The 20,453-nt window shown below is 35.7% G+C and overlaps 3 protein-coding genes and 1 long non-coding RNA gene across 4 annotated transcripts; 1 reads left to right on the top strand and 3 right to left on the bottom strand.

Moving 5' to 3' along the window:
* Positions 1-2,785: 2,785 nt before the first annotated feature.
* Positions 2,786-3,245, bottom strand: LOC113723960 (uncharacterized). The gene is made up of 2 exons (XR_011839754.1): positions 2,977-3,245; positions 2,786-2,866 (listed from the first exon to the last, which is right to left on the bottom strand). It is a non-coding gene; the product is annotated as an uncharacterized lncRNA (long non-coding RNA).
* A 1,972-nt stretch (positions 3,246-5,217) lies between these two features.
* On the top strand, positions 5,218-8,542 carry LOC113726213 (G-type lectin S-receptor-like serine/threonine-protein kinase SD2-5). Its single transcript, XM_027249805.2, has one exon. The coding sequence runs from the start codon at positions 5,776-5,778 to the stop codon at positions 8,299-8,301; it is 2,526 nt and encodes an 841-aa protein (XP_027105606.1). The 5' UTR covers positions 5,218-5,775; the 3' UTR covers positions 8,302-8,542.
* A 1,788-nt stretch (positions 8,543-10,330) lies between these two features.
* LOC113723961 (heat stress transcription factor A-7a-like) lies at positions 10,331-11,786 on the bottom strand. The gene is made up of 2 exons (XM_027246919.1): positions 11,472-11,786; positions 10,331-11,140 (listed from the first exon to the last, which is right to left on the bottom strand). The coding sequence occupies exons 1-2, from the start codon at positions 11,784-11,786 to the stop codon at positions 10,331-10,333; spliced, it is 1,125 nt and encodes a 374-aa protein (XP_027102720.1).
* A 4,799-nt stretch (positions 11,787-16,585) lies between these two features.
* LOC113726214 (uncharacterized) lies at positions 16,586-20,371 on the bottom strand. Its single transcript, XM_027249806.2, has 4 exons — positions 19,966-20,371; positions 19,077-19,702; positions 18,344-18,859; positions 16,586-16,863 (listed from the first exon to the last, which is right to left on the bottom strand). Exons 1-4 carry the CDS (start codon positions 20,216-20,218, stop codon positions 16,735-16,737), a joined length of 1,524 nt encoding a protein of 507 aa, XP_027105607.1. The 5' UTR covers positions 20,219-20,371; the 3' UTR covers positions 16,586-16,734.
* Between the last annotated feature and the right edge of the window lie 82 nt (positions 20,372-20,453).

Below are 20,453 nucleotides of genomic sequence, written 5' to 3' on the forward strand. Positions count from 1 at the left end.
CGAAACACCTAAACGCGACTTTCTGTTAATGTCTGGTAGGGAAAGGACGGACTTCTTGGTGGGATGGATGTACGTTCATCAGTTCATCTTTAGGTACATAATAGAATGGCATTTTTAGGAAAGTTCTCGGAAAGCCAATGTAGTGGAGTAAAACTAGCATCCCTTGTCTGCGATTGAAGAATATGCAACTTGGATTTGGACCTAAATTAACCAAATCAAGTGGCATGCTAATTATTTCCTTTGAAATTGAACAATGAATATTTCGGTGCTGTAGTCTTTTGTTAACAGAGTATTCTGTCTCTGTTTGAAACCTATTCCATGAAAACAGAAGCAGAAATATTTTTTGTTACGTTATGTAATTTCTTGTTTGAGTTAATATCTGTGAATTCATTTTCATTATGAATTATCGAAAGTGAGGCTTGTAACCTTTTTTTTTTTTTTTTTTGAATCTCCAAAAATTTCAGCAACTTCCACAAATATCCATTTTGAAATCAGATTAGAAAACCACTGCTACAGGCTGCTGCGCAACCTTTTTTAACCCCTCTAAAATTTAAAGTACTGATATGAAATCCTTTATGCACAAATTATTGCTAGTAGATTTTGTGATATTGGGTTGGTTTTCTGGTCTAAGTTGTGATAAAGACTGATATTCATTTCCTTCTTCCTTTGTCCATCTTTGTTGGTCTCTCTCTCTCTCTCTCTCTCTCTCTCTGCATTGTTATGCATTCATATACTGAGAAACATTTTCGACCTTAGATGTCAACATGGTAGCATAAGCTGCTGCGGGGTGGATTTGCTTGTGCTGGCTGAGGTTCCCCCGATGACCTCAAACAGGAAAGGTGGGGTTCAATAATATTGATACGCCCATGGTTTATGTTGTACTAGTAATGGAGCATGTGCTTTGCACGTGAACACGATGCTTCTAGATTTTTAAATTTTTTTTTTAAAAAATCTATTATTTTGAAGTGATAAATGTAATTGAGACAAACAAATGGGATATTTAATATTTATATTATTTTATATTTTTTCTGAACTTAGTTAGCTCTAACCAATACAAATGCACAAGCAATAAATCATTCTTTGTTCCAAGAGCACAATATTTTTGTCTTTTGGTTAAATTTAGATTACCTAAATGTTATTTTTTATGCCATTTGAGTTTAAATTTTTTTATTTTTGAATACTCCCTTTTAAGTCATTCTATGAATTGTTTATCAGTTATAGTGAGGTTTTCTAATTATTACTATTATTATTATTTTGTTAACGGTGGATTGTAAAATGATCATTCTAATTATAATAGCATATAAATATATTGAAATTCTATTGTTCGAATTTAAATAGCTTAAACTTTGAAGAGAAATGTTTTGATTTAGTGAAACTTAATTGTATTTCTTACTGATGACTTGTTTTATGATTATAGAGTTTATATAATTAAAAATTGTTAGACGTTAAGGCTATTTATTATATAATAGTCAAACTGAACTTGGATATATTTTTATTCACCATTGAAGTACTCCTTGAAATTTAAAAAAAAAATTTATTTTTTGGCTTAATTCACTGTACCTCAAAGGGATGCTTCACCTTTGCAATTATTATTATGATTGGCATTGATGAATATAATATTCATAAATTGTTGTTTAATACTGTTAGTTGTTACAAGAATACGATTTATAAAGTTCATTAAATTTAATCTTTATTGCAATTTAAATAAATAAACTTCCCAACATAAAACCCTTTGCCTACCATTTCCTATTTATATTTTGTATTAAAGTTTTTTACTCCATACTAATATATTCATACTAAAAAGGTGCTCTTAAGGCTTAATTTACTTGTATCCAAAAAATAAAAAGACTTATGGCACTTTTTAAGAGACTCATAGTACCAATTCATTATTTATTAATAATGAAATGCAATGCAATTTGTCCATTTATTAGAGAGGGATGTAATTTTGGCATCATAAAAACTAATATAATTTTTGCTTACACTATTAACTACTAAGATTCACCATATTTTTTAATTAAAATTTGTTCTTTTTTTGATTTAATTCACTATAACTCAAGGGAATGTTTTTCATTCTTGTAATTGTTGGCATAATTGATATTAATTATTGATGAAATGCAATGAATTGGCTGTTCTTTTTTTTTTTTTTTGGTTTAATTCACCAGAATCACCGGAATTCAAGAAATGTTTCTTTGTAACTATTAGCATAATTCTTATTAATTATTAAGGAAATACAATATAATCTGTCCATTTATTAGTGTCAAGGGCAATATTGGTATCATAAAAACTAAGATTAATTTTTACTTACACTAACCATAAAGACTCATTATACTTTTTATATTTTATAATTATTATAAAGTATAGTATATAGTACTAGATAATACATATCTGACTGGCATCATTTCTGTTTGTCTGATAACCTTGGGAGAAATTTCTAAGTTTGTGATGAATTTTAAAAAAATTCTACAAAAGGGGTGATTGTGGCGAGGAATTCTGTCGGGGGGGTTTTCGCATTCGTGAAATGCGAGCTCAAGAGAGCTCGCATTTCGCGAATGCGAGCTCTCATTTGCTCGCATTACAGAGATGCAAATTTTTTTGCTTTTTTTTTTTTGGAGGCAGAGATTTATATTTTTGTATTAAAACAAAAAAGGATTTTGACAATCAGTGATTTTGACAATCAGTGATTCCGGAAATGGGCTGTACCATCCTGTCAGTAGGTTCCTTGTTTCTTATGACAAAATTCAAGCCTGAACTGGATGTCGGAGACGCCCAACGTATTAATAGTTCATTTCCTGTTGAGATGTTCCATGAAGCTTGCCACTCCTCAGGTGGTTCTTGAGGTGTTGCAGTGCCTACAACTTTCTCTGCACTAGATGACAATTGCATGTAAAATAAGCACGGAGGTTGAGAAGGAAACAGCATAACTGAAGAATCAAAACAGGTGGAAGCAGTGAGAAAGAGCTACATTAAAGCACATACCAGGGGCTTTGCCGATCGAACTAGAAACGTAGGACCAAGAACCTTCACGAATCTCTATGATCCTGTCCTCCCATTTAACAGCTGAAGGTGTTTCGCCTCCTCTCCTCCAAAATCCTCCTCCCATCCTGGATCATTCTTAATCATTTGAAACTCAGCATACTGAATAAAGCAGACACAAATCACTGAGCTCGCATTTTCGGAATGCGAGCTCGAATTGAGCTCGCATTCTCAAAATGCGAAGACCCCCATTTACAGAAACCCCTCCAGGAAACGCCCTCGTTGTAGAATTCTTTTGTTTTTTCATCATAAACTAAGAATTCACCCTAACCTTGGTTACCAGTCAAAAAGTTTGTTTGTGTATTCTAAAGAAAAATGACTGATTTGGCTAAACCTGATTAATTGTAGGTGCTTAGATATGCATCTCTTCTCGTGAACTGCTAATTGGAGTTTCGTATTTGCCGCTTCGTCAACTGCTCTCTTATGTCAACCACTCGAGCGTTGTTAGAACTATATTATGCTCTGAACATTCTCTTTAAATTTCCCAATTTCCCCTGAAAAGAAAACTTATGTTTTAGATACCCTGCTCCTTTCTTGAGCTTAATTTCCATTCTTGTGGTATTTGCAGTTTCCATCCGTTCATTGTTTTTTATAGTCTGAGAACCATGAATGACCCCATCCTGAGCCATGGAGATTGCGCTGGACGTGGCCAAGGTTAATTTGATTTACTAATGACAATCACATCTGCAGCACTTGTGAAATGTTATGTACCAGGTAGATGTGGTCATGTAGTCAAAACATTCCATTTTCTATTGATTTAGCTTGATAAATCACTATCGTAAATTGACATACAAAAGCTTCGTAATTCATTAGCTCCAAACATGTCTTCAGGGCAGAGATTGCGGTTATTTTGTGATGCTTCAGGACAGGGAATGCCAGACTTGATGGACTGGACTTAATCATTTGGTGGTATTTATGGAACAAGGAACATGACAGTCTCCATGATGCTAGGTCATTGAGCTAAAATGCATCCGATTCAAGTGTACTAACATAAACTGTCCATACAACCATGATCAAGTCTGAAGAGCTAAAAGCCGGTTACCATCTTCCTAGAAGCCCGAGATAGTGATTTACCTTTCCCCTGGGAAGGTAAGGTAATGATTATGTCCTTCCTAGGAGGGGCTGTCTAGACTTGTATCATGAAGGGAAACCATCACCTCACATGGGAGAGGGAGGCCAATAAGGCTGCAGTTTCAGACTAAGTCCCCTCTTCCTGTCATCTTCATCATTTTCGTAGTTGTAGTTTTGGTCTATAGATGAGAAAAATTCCTTTCATGGCATATGTTTTATGAGTTATCACTAATTCGTTTGTATGATTAGTCATCTGCAATAGAATGCAAATTTTGCTGTTGAACTTGTTCGAAAATGCAAGCATATGTTATTTCTTCAAGATTTTCATCTATTTAGTTCTGACCCTGCTACCTACATCTTCCATATTGGTTATGTGCATGTTATGCATATCAAAAGCTGCATCTTAGTTTGTATCGAGTAGAGGGTAAGCTGTTTTTCTGGGGGCTGTTACGGGTAAAAGTGCATAGAAAAATGACATAGCATCTACAGAGAGGATAATTCAAGGTTAGTTTTTAATACATCACATCTCCATTCTCATCCGTGAATAGTTGCGAACTTGAGATGTCTTGACAGATTATGACTTCACCCCAGAAAAGCTTTACAATTGTGACTTTTTTTAGGTTCTAATATGAGATAGCCACGTTCCAAGAGCTATTGGCCATTTTCTGAGTGTTTTATCTTGTACTTCAAATTCTTGCAGTCGAAGAATTCATTTAACTTCTGAGTTGAAAATTCTTATGTTGCTTATGGCGGCAGTGGGTTCTCGGGATTTGTATCCAAAAGAAAATTCAACAGCGCACAGCAGAGCCAAATTTGGAACGCAAGTACGACTTCTTTGATGCCATTGAGGACATGTATTCCAACCTCTGTTTGTCCTATTCACTTCCATGTCTTTTACGTTTCTGTTTTTTGGTCAATGAGGCAATCTTAGTGATTTTGGCTACTGCTTTGACCGAGTCATCCCCAGGGATAAACATAATTGACAGCCAAAAAACTTTGACAAACAGCATTTTACTTGTCAAAAATCCAAAAAATATAGGGGATTTCAAAACCTGTCAACTAAGATGGTTTTATTTTATTTTATTTTATTTATTTAATAAATCTTTTAAATGGGTATACACCTAAGCTTTAGATGTGTTTAGGTGAAAATTGCTTTCCTGACATCAATCCCTTGCCAAAGTGATCTGAAAAAATGACTAAAGGACCTTTCAAGACTTATGACAATTCCATCCCAATGACTGCTACAAGATCATATGGCACCTAAACTTAGCTGGGAAAGTGTAAATAGCTCACAACCAAAACTGTTAGAACCGAACATGGAAGATTAATAACCAAAGGCTTATTATTGGGGGTATAGTAAATTTTTCAATTTTTCCCCCCACTAAATCTGAAAGGATAATAAGGATCCTAGTAATATTTGGAAGTGCAAACTGATTTCAAACACGAAATTTTCCATTGGCTTAGTCTTATCATCAGTCTGCTAACCAATTTTCATGATAAGAGACCTCAAGAAAGCTATTATTCCAAACAAAAAAAAAAGGGCTATTTTACTAATAATATAATAGTTATATACATAAGTTACCAGTAGAAAATGGTACAAAAATAATTCTCCTTTTCCATCCCCAGGCAGTTCAATTATCCAGTTTAGTTCATCATAGGACCACAGAATTCATGGCTAGATGGTCTTTCAAAGAAGCTTTGCGATTAGTTTTTCTTGTGATCGTAGTCCTCCAAATAAACTTCCTTTCAACAGAGGTGGTAGCTCAAGAAACAGCAAAAATCTCCACTTCATGGAGAAACAATAACCACTCTGTAGCCAATGTTACCAGAGCCTTACTTTATCCTTACTATACTTTCAATGATTCATCAGGGCCTTTTATGCAAATTATTTTGTTAAAAGAGATAAGGCCCCGGGTTGGTTATGCTTGTGGTTTTGTCTCAAATGGAACAGACGATTCTTTTGTTTTCTCCATCGGAATCGTGCACTATCGTACAGATTTCGTTGGGGTTCATTATTGGTCTGATCTTGATGTAGTTTGGTTTGCAAACAGAAACAAACCTATCCGTGAGAATGGAACTCTACAGTTCCTCCCAGATGGAAATTTGATCTTGAAAGATGCAGATGGAACTCTTGTATGGTCTACCAGTACATCTAATAAGGGTGTTGTGGGCATGAAGGTGATGGAAACCGGTAATCTGGTGCTTCATGATGGGAACAATCAAACTGTTTGGCAGTCTTTTGATCATCCAACAGATACACTTCTTCCAGGGCAGAAACTGGTGGATGGTCAAACTCTTGTGGCTAGATTATCTGAAACTAGTTGGAACGAGGGCAATTACTATCTTTTGGTAAACCATCAAGGTCTATTTGCATTTTACAAGTCTAACTCCCCGCAGATGTACTTCAATTTTTTTATTCGTGGAGAAAGGGAAAGCATTGAAACAAGCTATGTTAAAGCAGTAAATGGTACGCTTGCTCTATACATATCTTCAGCTGAGCCAAATGAACCAGATGCAGTGTTTTCAAAGCCATCCAGCATGAAATATATCAGATATGATTATGATGGCCATTTCAGAGTTTATAATGAGGAAAATAGACCTGTTGATCTCTTGGCAGATTTTCTGAGCGAATGTGATTATCCAACCGTTTGTGGCAGTTTGGCTCTATGCTCGGGGGGGCAGTGCTCTTGTCCGTCAGGCTTTGAAAGAAGTGACAACCAAAACAACAGTGGCTGTGTGGAGATAAATCCCACAAAATGTGATGGTCCCCGTTCTCATGGACTACTACATCTTACAGATGTATATTACTTCAATTATGTTGATTCTGATGCTGCAGTCTTGAAAGCGACAGATATTGAGAGCTGCAGGTGGTTATGCTTGAGAAACTGCTCATGCAAAGCAGTTCTCTTTCAGCATTTTTTCAGTAACTTTTCAAGGGGAAACTGCTTCTTACCCTCCCCTGTTCTTTCACTAATAAGTGATGGAAAGCAAAGAAATGATTTTGAATCATCAGCATTCATCAAAATTTCCAATGACATGTCAAATACATCGGGATCTTCTGCATCGTCCAAACGAAAAGGAATTATAGCTGGATTGACTGCAGGAATTTTCTGTTTGTCAGTAGTAATCCTTGGCATCTGCATTGTGCGTAGGAAGAAGCAAAGTACTGAGGAAGACGTTGAGACTTACTGGGAACAGCTATCTGGAATGCCCGTGAGATTTTCTTTTCAGGAGCTACAGGATGCAACTGGAAATTTCTCAAAATTGCTGGGAGAAGGAGGATTCGGCTCAGTTTTTGAAGGAGTTCTGAAAAATGAAGAGAAAATTGCCGTGAAGCAACCCAACAGTTTAGGGCAAGGGAAGAAGGAGTTCCTGGCTGAGGTCCAGACAATTGGAAGCATTCATCATATCAATCTTGTGAGACTGATTGGATTTTGCGTTGAAAACCATCATAGACTTTTAGTCTATGAATTTATGAACAATGGATCACTTGACAAATGGATTTTTAGCAAGGATTCTGTTCAACCTACTCTTGACTGGCTGATAAGAAGGAATATCATCCATGATATAGCAAAAGGTCTGGCTTACCTTCATGAAGAATGCAGACAAAAAATAGTCCATCTAGATATCAAACCTCAGAACATCCTGTTAGATGAAAATTTATGTGCAAAGGTTTCTGATTTTGGCTTGTCCAAGTCCATTGATAAGGATCAGAATCAAATTGTGACTACATTGAGGGGAACTCCTGGTTATCTGGCACCAGAATGGTTAAGCTCATTTATCACAGAAAAGGCAGATGTCTATAGTTTTGGAGTTGTTGTAATGGAGATCATATGTTTAAGGAAGAATTTTGATATGTCAGAATCTGAGGATCGTGTACATTTGCTTGATCTGTTTAGGAGAAAGGACGAGGAAGATAGGCTGATTGATATAATTGAAAGTAACGATGAAGATACTCGACTAAATATTTCAGACATGATTAGAACAATGAAGCTTGCACTATGGTGTTTACGAAGTGATTTTACCCAGAGGCCATCTATGTCTGCTGCAGTTAAGGTCATGGAGGGTACACTGGACCCCGAAATTAACTTGGAACATCAAACCTTGGACTTTAATCCACTTGCAGCCATCAGAAGAAAATCTGAATTTGAAACAACAGTATCAGTTCCACCATCAGTACTATCAGGACCAAGGTGAACAAAAAATGTTGCTTCATCTGTTGCTTTACTTGGCCTTTCTTTTCATGTTAGTTCGTAAACGTCTATTTCTTTGTTCTCCTTACCATGTCATTGATGGTTTATATTATGTTAATTGAGGTAAAGTACAACTTGTCAGAGTAATGTAAAGTATGTACAGTTTTGTAACATTCTGTATTATGCTTACCACCTACAAAGGTTTCCATTTGTTAGCATTAATAAATGACTACCTAATGACACCACATGTACCTATATTGTTTCCATTTTCTCATGCTTAATCAAAATTCTTGCCAGTATTCATTCTGTCCGTGCGTTCTCATATTTCTTTTAGAATTGTCATTTGCTTTCAACATGACCCCATTAATAATATGTAGTTATTAGTAGGTTTTTCCACATCTTGTGACCAGTTACGTGCATTAGGGGATTCTATAATAAGAATACATTATTTTTTTGTATTAGCTCCTTCATATCATTAGATAAGGTGAGTATAGAACTCCTGTTTAAGCAGTCAGATTTTGCTATCAGAAAGTAAAATCTGAAAACCCCAGTCCTTCTTCATAGTAATGATAGTTGACTTCAGAAACTAATTTATACTCGAAATCTGCAATAATCTGTCACAAAACAATCTCACCGGAAGAATTCTGGCCAACTTTCTAGGCCTTCCTCTTTTGAAGAGGTGGTGACTAGCGAGTCTTCCTGTATTTTCAGATCATCAATCTCCTGCTAATAGTCTTTCTCTCTATCTGTAGGGTTTTGTTTCATTAATGTTCCTTTTTCTTATAAATAGATTCTGAACGATGAACTACAATTACATAGATAATTTCTTTTCGCTCCTACAAATACCACTTGCAAAAATTTCATTGAATGGCTATGTTCCATTCAAAAGTTTCGAAACCAGGAACACAGCAGAAAGACTTCAAATAGTGTTTTTCAGATTTTTAAAAGATTTTCGATTCAGCTTTCTCATGGTCCAACCAAAAGCGTCTTCGATTTAAGTAACCCCAAACCAAATGTCCAACATTAGCAAACTTTTTTTGAGTTTCATTCGTTTATTGTTGGTCCTATCAGATTGTGCAGAAAACAAGCTTGCAAGTACCTTAGGCAGTCTTATTATACTCTGTCTCAATTTCACTGATAGGTTTATCAGTGAGAATTTCTTGCAACTGAAAACTTTTCATGAATACAGCTCTAGGTAGAAATTATCGAACTGATGTTTATACAAGAAAGAATAATAGCACCATCTTCCTGAAGTATCAAAAGTTTTGTTTGCTCACCAAGGATTCTCTGAAATCATGAAGGAAAAGGATCTTTTTATTTTATTTTATTTCTGCCGGCGGACCGGGGGGGGGGGGGGGGGGGGGGGGAGGGGAAGTGGAGGAGGTAATTAGCACTGCCGGAATTTCAAAAAGGGGTAAATGACCTTCAGAAAGAAGTATTCCATGCAATTAATGACTGAACATGATACAGAAACAAGAATAGGAACTATAGATTAGAAGAAACAAGATGCAACTTATTATTTATGGTGATGTATATCCTTTCTGAGACTAAGTTAATTGTCTGATATCAAATTCATCAGAAACATTATCACAAATTCTTTACAATAAGAACCACAGATAGAAATTCAGATGCCAACAGTAAAATTGAACGTGAAACAAATGTCATATGCATGTAGATTGTTGAAGTAAATAGTAAGAAAAACATGCATCCCCACTCCAGGGTGAGATAATTAGAGTTCTTGTAGCTAATCATGACATTACCACAATATAAATGAGATGAAGAAGAAGAGCAAGGAGCAAACAGAATAGGCAGTCTTAAATAAGATGTAAAGATTTAAATGATCCTCGTGATTGTCTTGCCAAACCAGTTTTGGGGAGACGTTTCTTCTATGCATCCATATGAATCCTGATCGCTTTCTTATTACCTGTCAGAAAAATTCAATTTTTGTAAGATGTAGATTACGTTGTAATAAGACAAGGTCAGAGCTCATGATTTTATAATAATGGACATCTTTAGAAAAAAGATAACACCATTTATTCTAGGTGCATATTTTCAGATACTCCATCCTGATCTTCCATGATAGAAACAGGTTTTTCCTCTTGATTTTCCCCTTGAACAAGAGTATTGGAGGCGATAAGATCCTGCAGCTTCAGAATGGCTTTTGGATGATACTCTTCTAGCTCTTCATGTCCTCCATTTTCATGCTCTGAATCATCCTCTATCATTTTCTTCCAGAAGTCACGATTTTGATAAGTTTCTGAAGTTACAGTAGCTTTCTTTTCTTCGTTTGAACCTCCTGAGTTATCAGGGGAGCAGAAAGTTTGACCTTCTGTTTGGATTACCATCACTTCTTCTTGCACTTGTTCGTTCTTGTCAATATGTCTAGAACAATTCCCCTCAGCGACAAGCGCCAAGATTTCCTTGCTCATAGAGTTGTCCAACCCTTGATTCTTTGTGGCTTCATATTTACTCATTTCTCTTTTCTCTCTTAGCTTCTGGATGAAAACCTGAACAAGTAGTTGGCTGACCATTTCTTCTTTTTCTCTCTCAGAAACTTTTATGCTCTCTTCTATTTTGTTGAAGTGATTCACCATTTGCTTTTGTTTTTCATTAAGTTTCTCAAGTTCAACTTTCAAACCATGCTGCTCAATCATTAGAGTTTCTAGCTGGTCCTCCATTCTATCCTTCAACAAATTATCTGTAGATCCACATGAAGGCTGGATCATGGAATCATATTCACACTGTTGGTTCCTTCGCTTTATATGCTTGAGCAAATGCCTCTTTCCTGCTTGAAACCATGGGTTTTCATATTCAAATTTCTCCCAACTGATCTTTTTGAACCCCTATAATATTTTAAAAAGAAAATGATCAACTTTTCAAATAAACAAATGTAAAAGCGTTAAATCAATTATATTATGAATCCCAAAGAGAGTTTCACTGTCAAAATTGCCGTTAGGCAATAAGCAAAACAATGCTGTACTTTGACATATCAAGACTACCACATTGAGCACTAAACTTCGTAAAGAGATTAAATTTATGTTACTTGTCCAATTAATGGTGAAGTGTTTAAGCAACATAAAGATGAATTAACATGATGTATGCCAATCGCAGTTGATCATCAGTTTTGAGTAGCCTTTACTACTTACAACTGATCAAATGAGGGAAAGTACTCACGTAGTTGTTGAGCTGATAAACAAAGCTTGAGAAATTGCCATGCCTAAAGTTCTTGGGAAGGAGCTCTGCAGTGAACTTGATTTGGTCCCAAATTGTGAAACTTGTACTGTTTGAACTCCAAGATATGATGGAGTTGGTTTCTGGATCTTCAACCATGTCGAATGTCTTCATCAGAAAAGGAGGTGGAAATGACCTTACTCTTCGTCTCCTCGGTAATGGACCGATACCCCTAGTGTTACCACCATAGCCACCAGCTCCTCCTCCATCACCATTATCACCGCCGGTATCATCAATTGTCTTTCTTTTGCCTTGCATTTGTAGTTCAAATCCAACACAGTCTTTAGCCTAAGTGAACCTTCTTGACTTCAAGAACCTTAAAAGATAAAAAAAACACAATGACTATGCATGCAATGGATTAACCAGATGAAAGAAATGCGGAATTTGTAATCTTGATAAAGTAATAATTACTTTATTTTGCCTATATTTGAGGACAAGATTATTCAAGTTTTTTCAAGTTATTGGATTAGTATTCAGATGATGCTACCTACATAAGGAGTAACGCTGGTTATTTTGGTTTACTCATTTAGTTGTTGCCTTAATGAGATTTTGATCAATCACCACAAATTTAATTATCCCTTGAGGTTCTTTTCAAGTTGTCCGTGCCAAGGAGACAACACACATAGAATTTGCATGTATTCTTCATGTAAAACTATTACTATTACTTTTTGGATTGTAGATCCTAACCTTCCATCTAGATGAATAATAAATGAAGTCAAGTTTACATTTTAAAATACTTGAAGGCTATCAGATCATGGTACACTAGTTGTCCTTTCTTTGATTATTATTTCATTTTGAGCAATTTGATTGTCGTATGGGGCATTTTAAGTTACAAAGCGACATGTTACAAGATGGTTGGCTTGGAGAAGCTAGTCAAGTGCAAAAATTATGAGGATGCTTTTTGTTTTGGGTCGATTGAAATAACAATAAAGTAAAATCTTAAGGGTATATAACATTTCCTTTGCCTCATTTATAGAATTGATTTCATTTTAGCCTTTGAAGCAAACTTACAAGTTCAATCTTGCCCCCAAAAGTGATGAACTTTCAAAATTGTCATGCACACAAGAAATCATCTTCCACTTTGACCTTTTGTCCAAATTTTGTTTACTATTTTATATCTAGTAACTAATAAGTTTACTCACATTGCAAAAATAATAATAAAAAGAAAAGGCGTCCTCACATGAGTTCACAAAAGCCCTTGGATGGGGGCGGGATTGGTTGGATGGTTTGGGAGAGCGAGTTTAAGTGATAGGTTCTGAAATCGAACTCTCCCACTTACACTATAAAAAATAATGTATTAGAAAAAGCCCTCAAATAATGTAAAGATAAGATATTTGGACATACATATCATTAACATAATGATTCTCATTCACGAATATATTGTAATAAAGTCATATAAGTTGAAAATTTCCATCCCATAGTGTTAGTGAATTGAAAAAAAAAAGGTTGGTGAAATTATTTAAAGGGACTTGAAACTTTTATATCTTTTGGGGCTCAAAGAATTCAAGTCCTTAAATGCTTTCTCACATAAAAAATTGTATATATTTAAAAATAAAAAAAGAGAAATTACAAAACACATAAATAAAATAGATTCCAGTTCTCTCTATCTTTTGGGCCAAGCCCAAAGTTTTGAACTTTGTATCGGGCCTTTACCCTCATCCCAGGTTAAACTAAAGTAAATGTAACATTTCACTTGAGCTTTCTAGCCCAACTAACCATCCTATCCGGAAGAAAGAACTTGTTTGGGATTTGGGAACATGCCCTTGATGCGTTACTTCCATTTGGCATTATTTTCACTAGTGTTAAGTGCCCATTCAATGTGTGTGCAATTAGGAAATAATTAAAATGAATCAATTTTGTATAAATTTTATTTTTTACATATAAAAAAATTATATAAAGTTTTCAAGAAAGAACATTGGTTTAAATGATTATAGTAATTTGGTAGATACAATATACTTAGGGTGGTTAAATTGGTAAAATGTGATTAGGTGATTAGAGTAAAAATTAATTTTTATAATGTTAAAATTGAAAATTCAAAAGATAACACAAAGTGTCTATACCAAATGCTATTATTCAGGCATTATATATTGTATAGATATTACTTCCATAAACATTATTCACACTAGTGCTAAAAGCACACATGATATCTGTGCAATTTAGAATTACTTAAATGTTTTTTGCAAATTGATTTTACACAAAAAATCTCATTAGTAAAGAAGTTTTTAGTATTTTAACCTTGTTTTTTCCCATCAAATGATTGTTATGTTAGTTGTTACAACACTTAGAGGTAGTTAAATTGTCAACATGTGTTTAGAGAATTAAGGTTAAAAATAGGTATACATGGTTATTTTGAAAATATATGTTTAGATGGTAAAATGGTAAGTAATCTATACAAGGGTAAAGTTGAGAGTTTATACATTAACAAATGATTGTTTACCCTAAACTCCCTCTCCTCTTATATATAATATAGATACTGTCTCTTTTATAAATAAATAAGAACGAAACCTATTTACCTAGTGTACTCTCGGTAGCGGCTGCGGGTAACAAATGGTAGCTTTCTATTTGTACAGTTGGTTGAATACTTCAGTTGATCTTAGGACTGGAATCTTGGATTGCCTGATTAACCCACAATTTCCTCTAATTCTGAGATTTGCTCAAATGAAAGTTATTTTTGTCCAGAAGGTTTTCAAGAAGGTGTCTATGTTAATAGTTTCGGTGAATATTGGAGAGCAGTTCAACAAAGTGTGAGGATCCCAATTCCCATTGACTTAAAGAGCTAAAACGTGTATATCACTTTGAGTGTGTTGGTCTTGATGTTTCAGCTCAATATGAAACCGAGGTGGAGAGCTGCAAAGAAGCATGCTTGAAAAAACGCTCTCGTGAAGTAGCTCTAGTTCGGTTTTTCTAGTGATTATCAAAAGGTTATCGAGTCTTTCCAGGTCCAGTTGTGACACTCCTGTACAATGAAAGTGGAAGATATAATTTCATCTACATTTATTAAAGTATCCAATGGCAAGTTAAATGCAACAATATCTACTACATCAGCAACAAAAGGTGCTGCACCTGCAAAACCTATCAGGAGCATAGTGGGATCTTCTGCAGGTGTTTTTGCTATATTAGCAGCAGCAGTTGGTTTGTCGATTTTAGTTAGAAAGAGAAGAACCCTGATGAAGGTAGATTTTGATGAAAACTTGGATCAACTTGATTACCTATGAGATTTTCCTTTGATGAGTTGTAGGTTTTAGCGGATGATTTCAGCTGGAAGATCAGAGGTTTTGGATCCGTATATTGAGGTGAAAATTGTGGGAAATATATGCCCTGACAGCTTAGGTGAAGGAAACAAGGAATTCCTAGCAGAGGTCAAGACCATAGGAAGCATTCATCAAGTCAATCTGGTTAAACTGATCGGGTTTTGCATTGAGAAAACAGTGCAGATATCTAGTTTACAAGTTAAAGAGCAATGGATCTTTAGATAAATGGATCTATATGAAAAGCCCTGACCAACCCTGTTGGCAAATGAGAAGAAAGATCATACACGACATAGCTCAAGGCTTGGCTTATCTTCATGAAGAATGCAAATAGACCATTGTCCATTTAGATATATAACCTCAAAATATTCTGCTAGATGCAAACTTTTCTGTAAAGGTTTCTGATTTTGTCTTGTCAAAGCTGATTAATAGAGATGAGATCCAAATTTGACTGCAAAGAGGCACACCTAGATACCTGGCTCCTGAAATGTTGAGCTCATGTATCACAGACAAGGCTGATGTTTACAGCTTTGGAATTGTTGTGATGGAAATCGTCTGTGGAAGGAAAAATTTGGTAGGACTGAATCCAACAAATTTGTACATTTGCTCAATGATTTCATGAAAACAATCTGAGGAAGATCGATTGGTTGACATGGTTTACAGTTACTGTGATGGTGCAAGGAAAATGTCCCAGATATCCTCCACATGGTGAGGCTTGCAGTATGGTGCTTACAAATTGATTTTACCTTGAGGCCGTCTACGTCGACAGTGATTAAACTGGTAGACGGGTTATCAGATATTGAAGGTAGACTGGAATTAGTGTCCTTCATTTCACATATCTCACAGCAATCAAACGAGAGCATGAGTTAATCACCACAGCAGCGGTATTCCCATAAACTCTTTCAGGATCAGGACCAAGGTAGAGTTTACAAGAGGATTTACTGTAACTTTTGCACTTTATAGCAGCTTGAAGAATTCTATGTGTTGGTGTGTAATTACTAATTTCTTGTTATTCTTAGTCTTTATTGATCAATGTGACAATGTTCAGTCCTCCTCTGTTTACTATTACTGGAATTCGTGCAGAATTTGCAGAGCTTCTTCTAGTTGAGTTACTAAACAAAGTCCTGTTCTTATGAACCTAAGTGATATTATAAGACCAAATGCTGTCCACCAACATTTTCTAAATGTGGAAAGTTGGCTTTCAAGAAACCTACTTTGTGGGATTCTCATTCAGCTCTTTCTAGAAGCATTATCCACTCCAGGCATAGACAAGAAAGATGAATATGAAATTTACTATCAGTTTATCATAATACCTTGCTTGTTTCATCACGTTTCTTAATCCAATATAGCTCAAGATTAAGTGCTCATAGTAAACCAAATAGCATTTTCGTTCTAGATTTCTCACGGATTAGTTGTTTACTTGTTGGATGAAAGTCTATAGCACGGTAAAGGCAATATTTTACACATATCCTGGATTAAAGCATAACCTTCACTTCTTTTCCAAAATTTACAGGTATCTCTACCTTTTGCCTTTCTTTCCACTTATTTCTTTCCATTTTAAAATCAGAAGTTGCGCCATTTGGATACTCTCTGGGATTTCTACAGAGGGGTTTTGTGTGTGTTTTGCTTGAATTTTCAAGGATTTAGGGAATAAGACCACGCTAAGAACTAGAATGCGGATTGCTGCTTACTAAAATCTCCCATCTCTTGGTCTAGTTGCTTTGCATTTCTGTTTTCTGTACCTCATTTTATTGTTCTAGCAAATTCGAAACCCGATAAAATAAAATTTATAGAAATTTCTGCAAGGGCTTTTCTGGGTTTCTTCTTTTTGGTGTCATTCCATCGAACTTGGAAAATTTGCAGAACATGTTCAAAATACAAAACAAGATTTTGCTTTTGCTTTAAAAATGGGTCTCCCTATTGCTTCTCCTAGCTTATACAAGATTCCACAGCAGTTACTATCTTTTCAGTACAAGAATGTCAAAATCAGAGACAGTCCATTCTGCCACCTGATTTGGGGTTTTGAATATTTCAGTTCCCAAGTCAAGAGAGGTCCACTTCCTCCTAGCAGGTGGGGTTCCTGGATCCTGCAACAAAGATTTCCCAACATCGTCAATCCCAAAATTACCAACATTTTCTAGGCACTCATTTAGAGCACATTTTTCTATAATTTCCTATTTCATTAATGGCTATTTAATGGCACTTCTGTTCCACTGAAAATGGAGAAAGTATGGGCATTGATGAAGGGGTTGATATAAATAGAGAAGTTAGGCAGTTTTTTACACTGGGCATGACATGTAGCATTCATTATTGGGAAAGGCCACAGCTGGCAATACTGATGGTTAGAGTAAATTGACAATAATATGGCCAGTCAGGCGTTTGCATGCACTTTTTCCTACTCCCATGGTCATACTAGAGGTGTCAAAATGGGTGATTTGGACGGGTTTGAGTTGGATAAAATGGGTAATGGGTATAAGTGAGTGGTGTCAAAATGGGTGATTTGGGCGGGTTTGGGTTGGGTAAAATGGGTAATGGGTATAAGTGAGTCAACTCATTTATATCCATTTAATTAGATGGGTATAAATGGGTAAGTCAAAAAATGAATTGAGTAACCCAATTACCCATTTATAACCCATTTATTTTAACATTTTGCAAACTCATTTAAATTCATTTTTGCAAACTAAGTTATCAATTTATATCACTCTTTGTACCCATCATTAGTTTTAAATATTTACTTATAATGTTCAATAAACTTAATTACCAATTTTTTTTCATTTATACTCTATGTCACAAAATTACCTATTATTTAATAATTGAATAATAAGAATATAAAAATTTGAACTAAGTACTATAAAATTAATATAAAAACTTAATCCAAAATTTTTGAACCCCTAACATTTTTTTCATATATAAATTTAAAATTTCATTTTATAAAGATAAGAAAATAGGCTAAAATTTATCATAAATTGGTAATGCTAAAAAATGAGCAAGTTAACAAACTAAGAGAAAATAAAATAATAAGATAAAACCAACAAATAATAATAATAATAAAACAAAAGTAGTTAACATCATGACAAAATGAAAAATTAGAAAAAAAAAAGGTGGGGGAAAAGAAGAGACTTGGGGGGAAGATAATTTTAAATGGGTTAATTGGGTTTGATGGGTTACCCAATAATACCCATTTAATAAATGGGTATTATTGGGTAACCCATTTATACCCATATACAAAAATTTAAGATACTCATACCCATCTATTCATGGGCGGGTATGGGTAAATTTAGTTAAGTGGGTTAATTTGCCACCTCTAGTCCATACATCATCTCTAATGTATCTAATGAAGCTTAAAGAAATTGATGATTGAAGCCAAATTTTAGGAGATCAAAATCATTGGAATTTACTTAACAATGGGAAAGTTTATATAGCAGCCAAGTAAACGAATCCTAAATCATTCCAATGTACTCCATGGTACCAAAGACTTGTTAGTTGTTTCTTTTTACTTTTCTTGAAGACTTGAGTATCCTTTAGTAGATTCCAAAGCTAGTAACAAGAGAGAAATTGGTTGCATACCTGGTAGAAGTAAAGGTTGTGTGAGAGCCGTCCAACATCCAGCTCCCATGTCCTTGATTCACCAATCCAGCCCTCACCTTTCCTGGTTGGGTAGCCATAGTACGCCCAAACTGGATGTGGCAATATCTGCAGTATCTCCTGAGGCTGAGGATTACTGAAGGGATCACACAAAATGTTAGGCTTTTCAAGATGATTGGCATTTCCTGGTGCACAGTACAAGTGATAGGCCTCATAAGGGAAATGAGCTGCATCAGTGCGATGAACTCGAGTTCCATTAGGAAATGTGTGGTATGGGGGACACAATCTGGGGTCTTTTGCAATGCACCATGATTGTGTTTCTGGATTTATTATCATTTCACTGTATCTTGTTACATCTGAAGTCACGTCGCCGTCGCATGGCTGGCCGTTGTTCTTCCAACAGCTCCCCATATCCATCAAGTAAAATTGGCTGCCTGGACCTCCGCCTCTTATCACATTCAAGGTGAATCTCACCTTGAAATTTGGTGATTCAGGAATCTGTTGACCATATTTGGCATGGACCATATTAACCAGAGAAATTACATTTCTCATAGAGAAAAATAATATGCAGAATTCATATATCCTGTGAACTGTAAAGGAAAATTTGTTTTGAGTAAAAGTGAATTGTTCAGAAACACTAAAACAAGAAACAGAATTATGAAACTTGGCAAAGGGAATAGAGAGATTGTCAATAAATCTTGAAGAATGTACTCACAATTTTCAACATGCCCCTAGTTGAGTAATGGTACCCACCCGAAAATCCATGTGTGGCATCCGATCTCAAGTAAAGCATCAGCCAGGGATACTTGGTTGAGGTTCTCAGTTTATGGTGGAAGATCCAACTTCCATGTCCAAGTTCCTTCTCCCAGGTGACAGAATAGTACGAAATATTCTGCCCCTCTCCTCTGCTAAGATCGGCCTTCAGGTCCCAAGAACCATAAAATCTTCCCTTAAGTGTGGTCTTTCTTGGCCCTTGTAGGGTGGTGTAATCATGATACATTGATGGTTGGTTCATGCAACCGTTGCCAAAACAAGGGAACTGGTTATCTGGACCGTATGGCCCTACCTTGTGGCCATTTTTCGGGCATCTCGCTGCATAAGTATCCATGTTGCCACTTTTAAGCATGATCATCCAAAACTGCCATGGATGTGGCTTGTCTTCTACTTGACATTTATATCCTAAATACAGCTCTTTCTCTGCAGCATAAAGGTCCACATTATGCAATGCCTCTGGCTGCCCACCAAGAAATGGTTGTCCGACTCCTAGTCTATTATCACCCTCTGTAACTCTATGGACCAGAAGGTATGGAAATTTGCTGCAGAAGGAGCACTCATTCACCCCTGTGAAACACAAATACTGATGATATAAGCCAAGGAAGAACACCAATTACAGAAAAATGACGTGTGAAAAGTGAAAACAGAATGCAGAATTTTCCGGATAAAGTTTCATGCTGCAGAATTGGCAAACATGAACTTCTTTCAAGCGTAATGTCAAGAAAAGATGAATAGTAAAAGATAGTACGTTCCCACATCCTCTTTCTATCTTTTGAAATCTGAAAGCCACAGAAACCAAAAATACAGGAAAAAGAAGAACAAAAACTTGCCTTCCTGTTGAGATGAAGCTCTGTATACATCAAAACAATCAGCAGCTCTAGGACTGCCCATGTTAGGAGCTTCTTCTCCAACCTCATTGCATTGATTCCAAGCCTCAATTGCCAGCCTCAAACCATCCCTTTTCATCCCAGGATCACCAACAGCTGATATGAATTCACTTCCCAAAGCAGGAAAGAAGACATTGGAAAGAGACACCACAACCAAAGGGAAAAGAACAAAGCAACATGGGATTCCATGTGCCATTGACAAGTTTCAAACTTTTACTCGTGCAACCAATCTTGCTGTATTTAAAAGCATAGATAAAGTTAGAAGCAGTTAAAACCTAAAAGGGATGCACAATTTATTCAAATCCATTATAGTTATTGTCACATCCCTAACAACTTAAAATCAAAGTGGACCAAGTTTTCTACTTTATTGAAAGCCTGCAGCTTTGCTTAAGTCACCAGATGCAACAAAAATGTCAGTTATATGGTGCAAG

Source organism: Coffea arabica, chromosome 2c, assembly GCF_036785885.1.
Source record: "Coffea arabica cultivar ET-39 chromosome 2c, Coffea Arabica ET-39 HiFi, whole genome shotgun sequence".
Classification (NCBI taxonomy): Eukaryota; Viridiplantae; Streptophyta; class Magnoliopsida; order Gentianales; family Rubiaceae; genus Coffea; species Coffea arabica.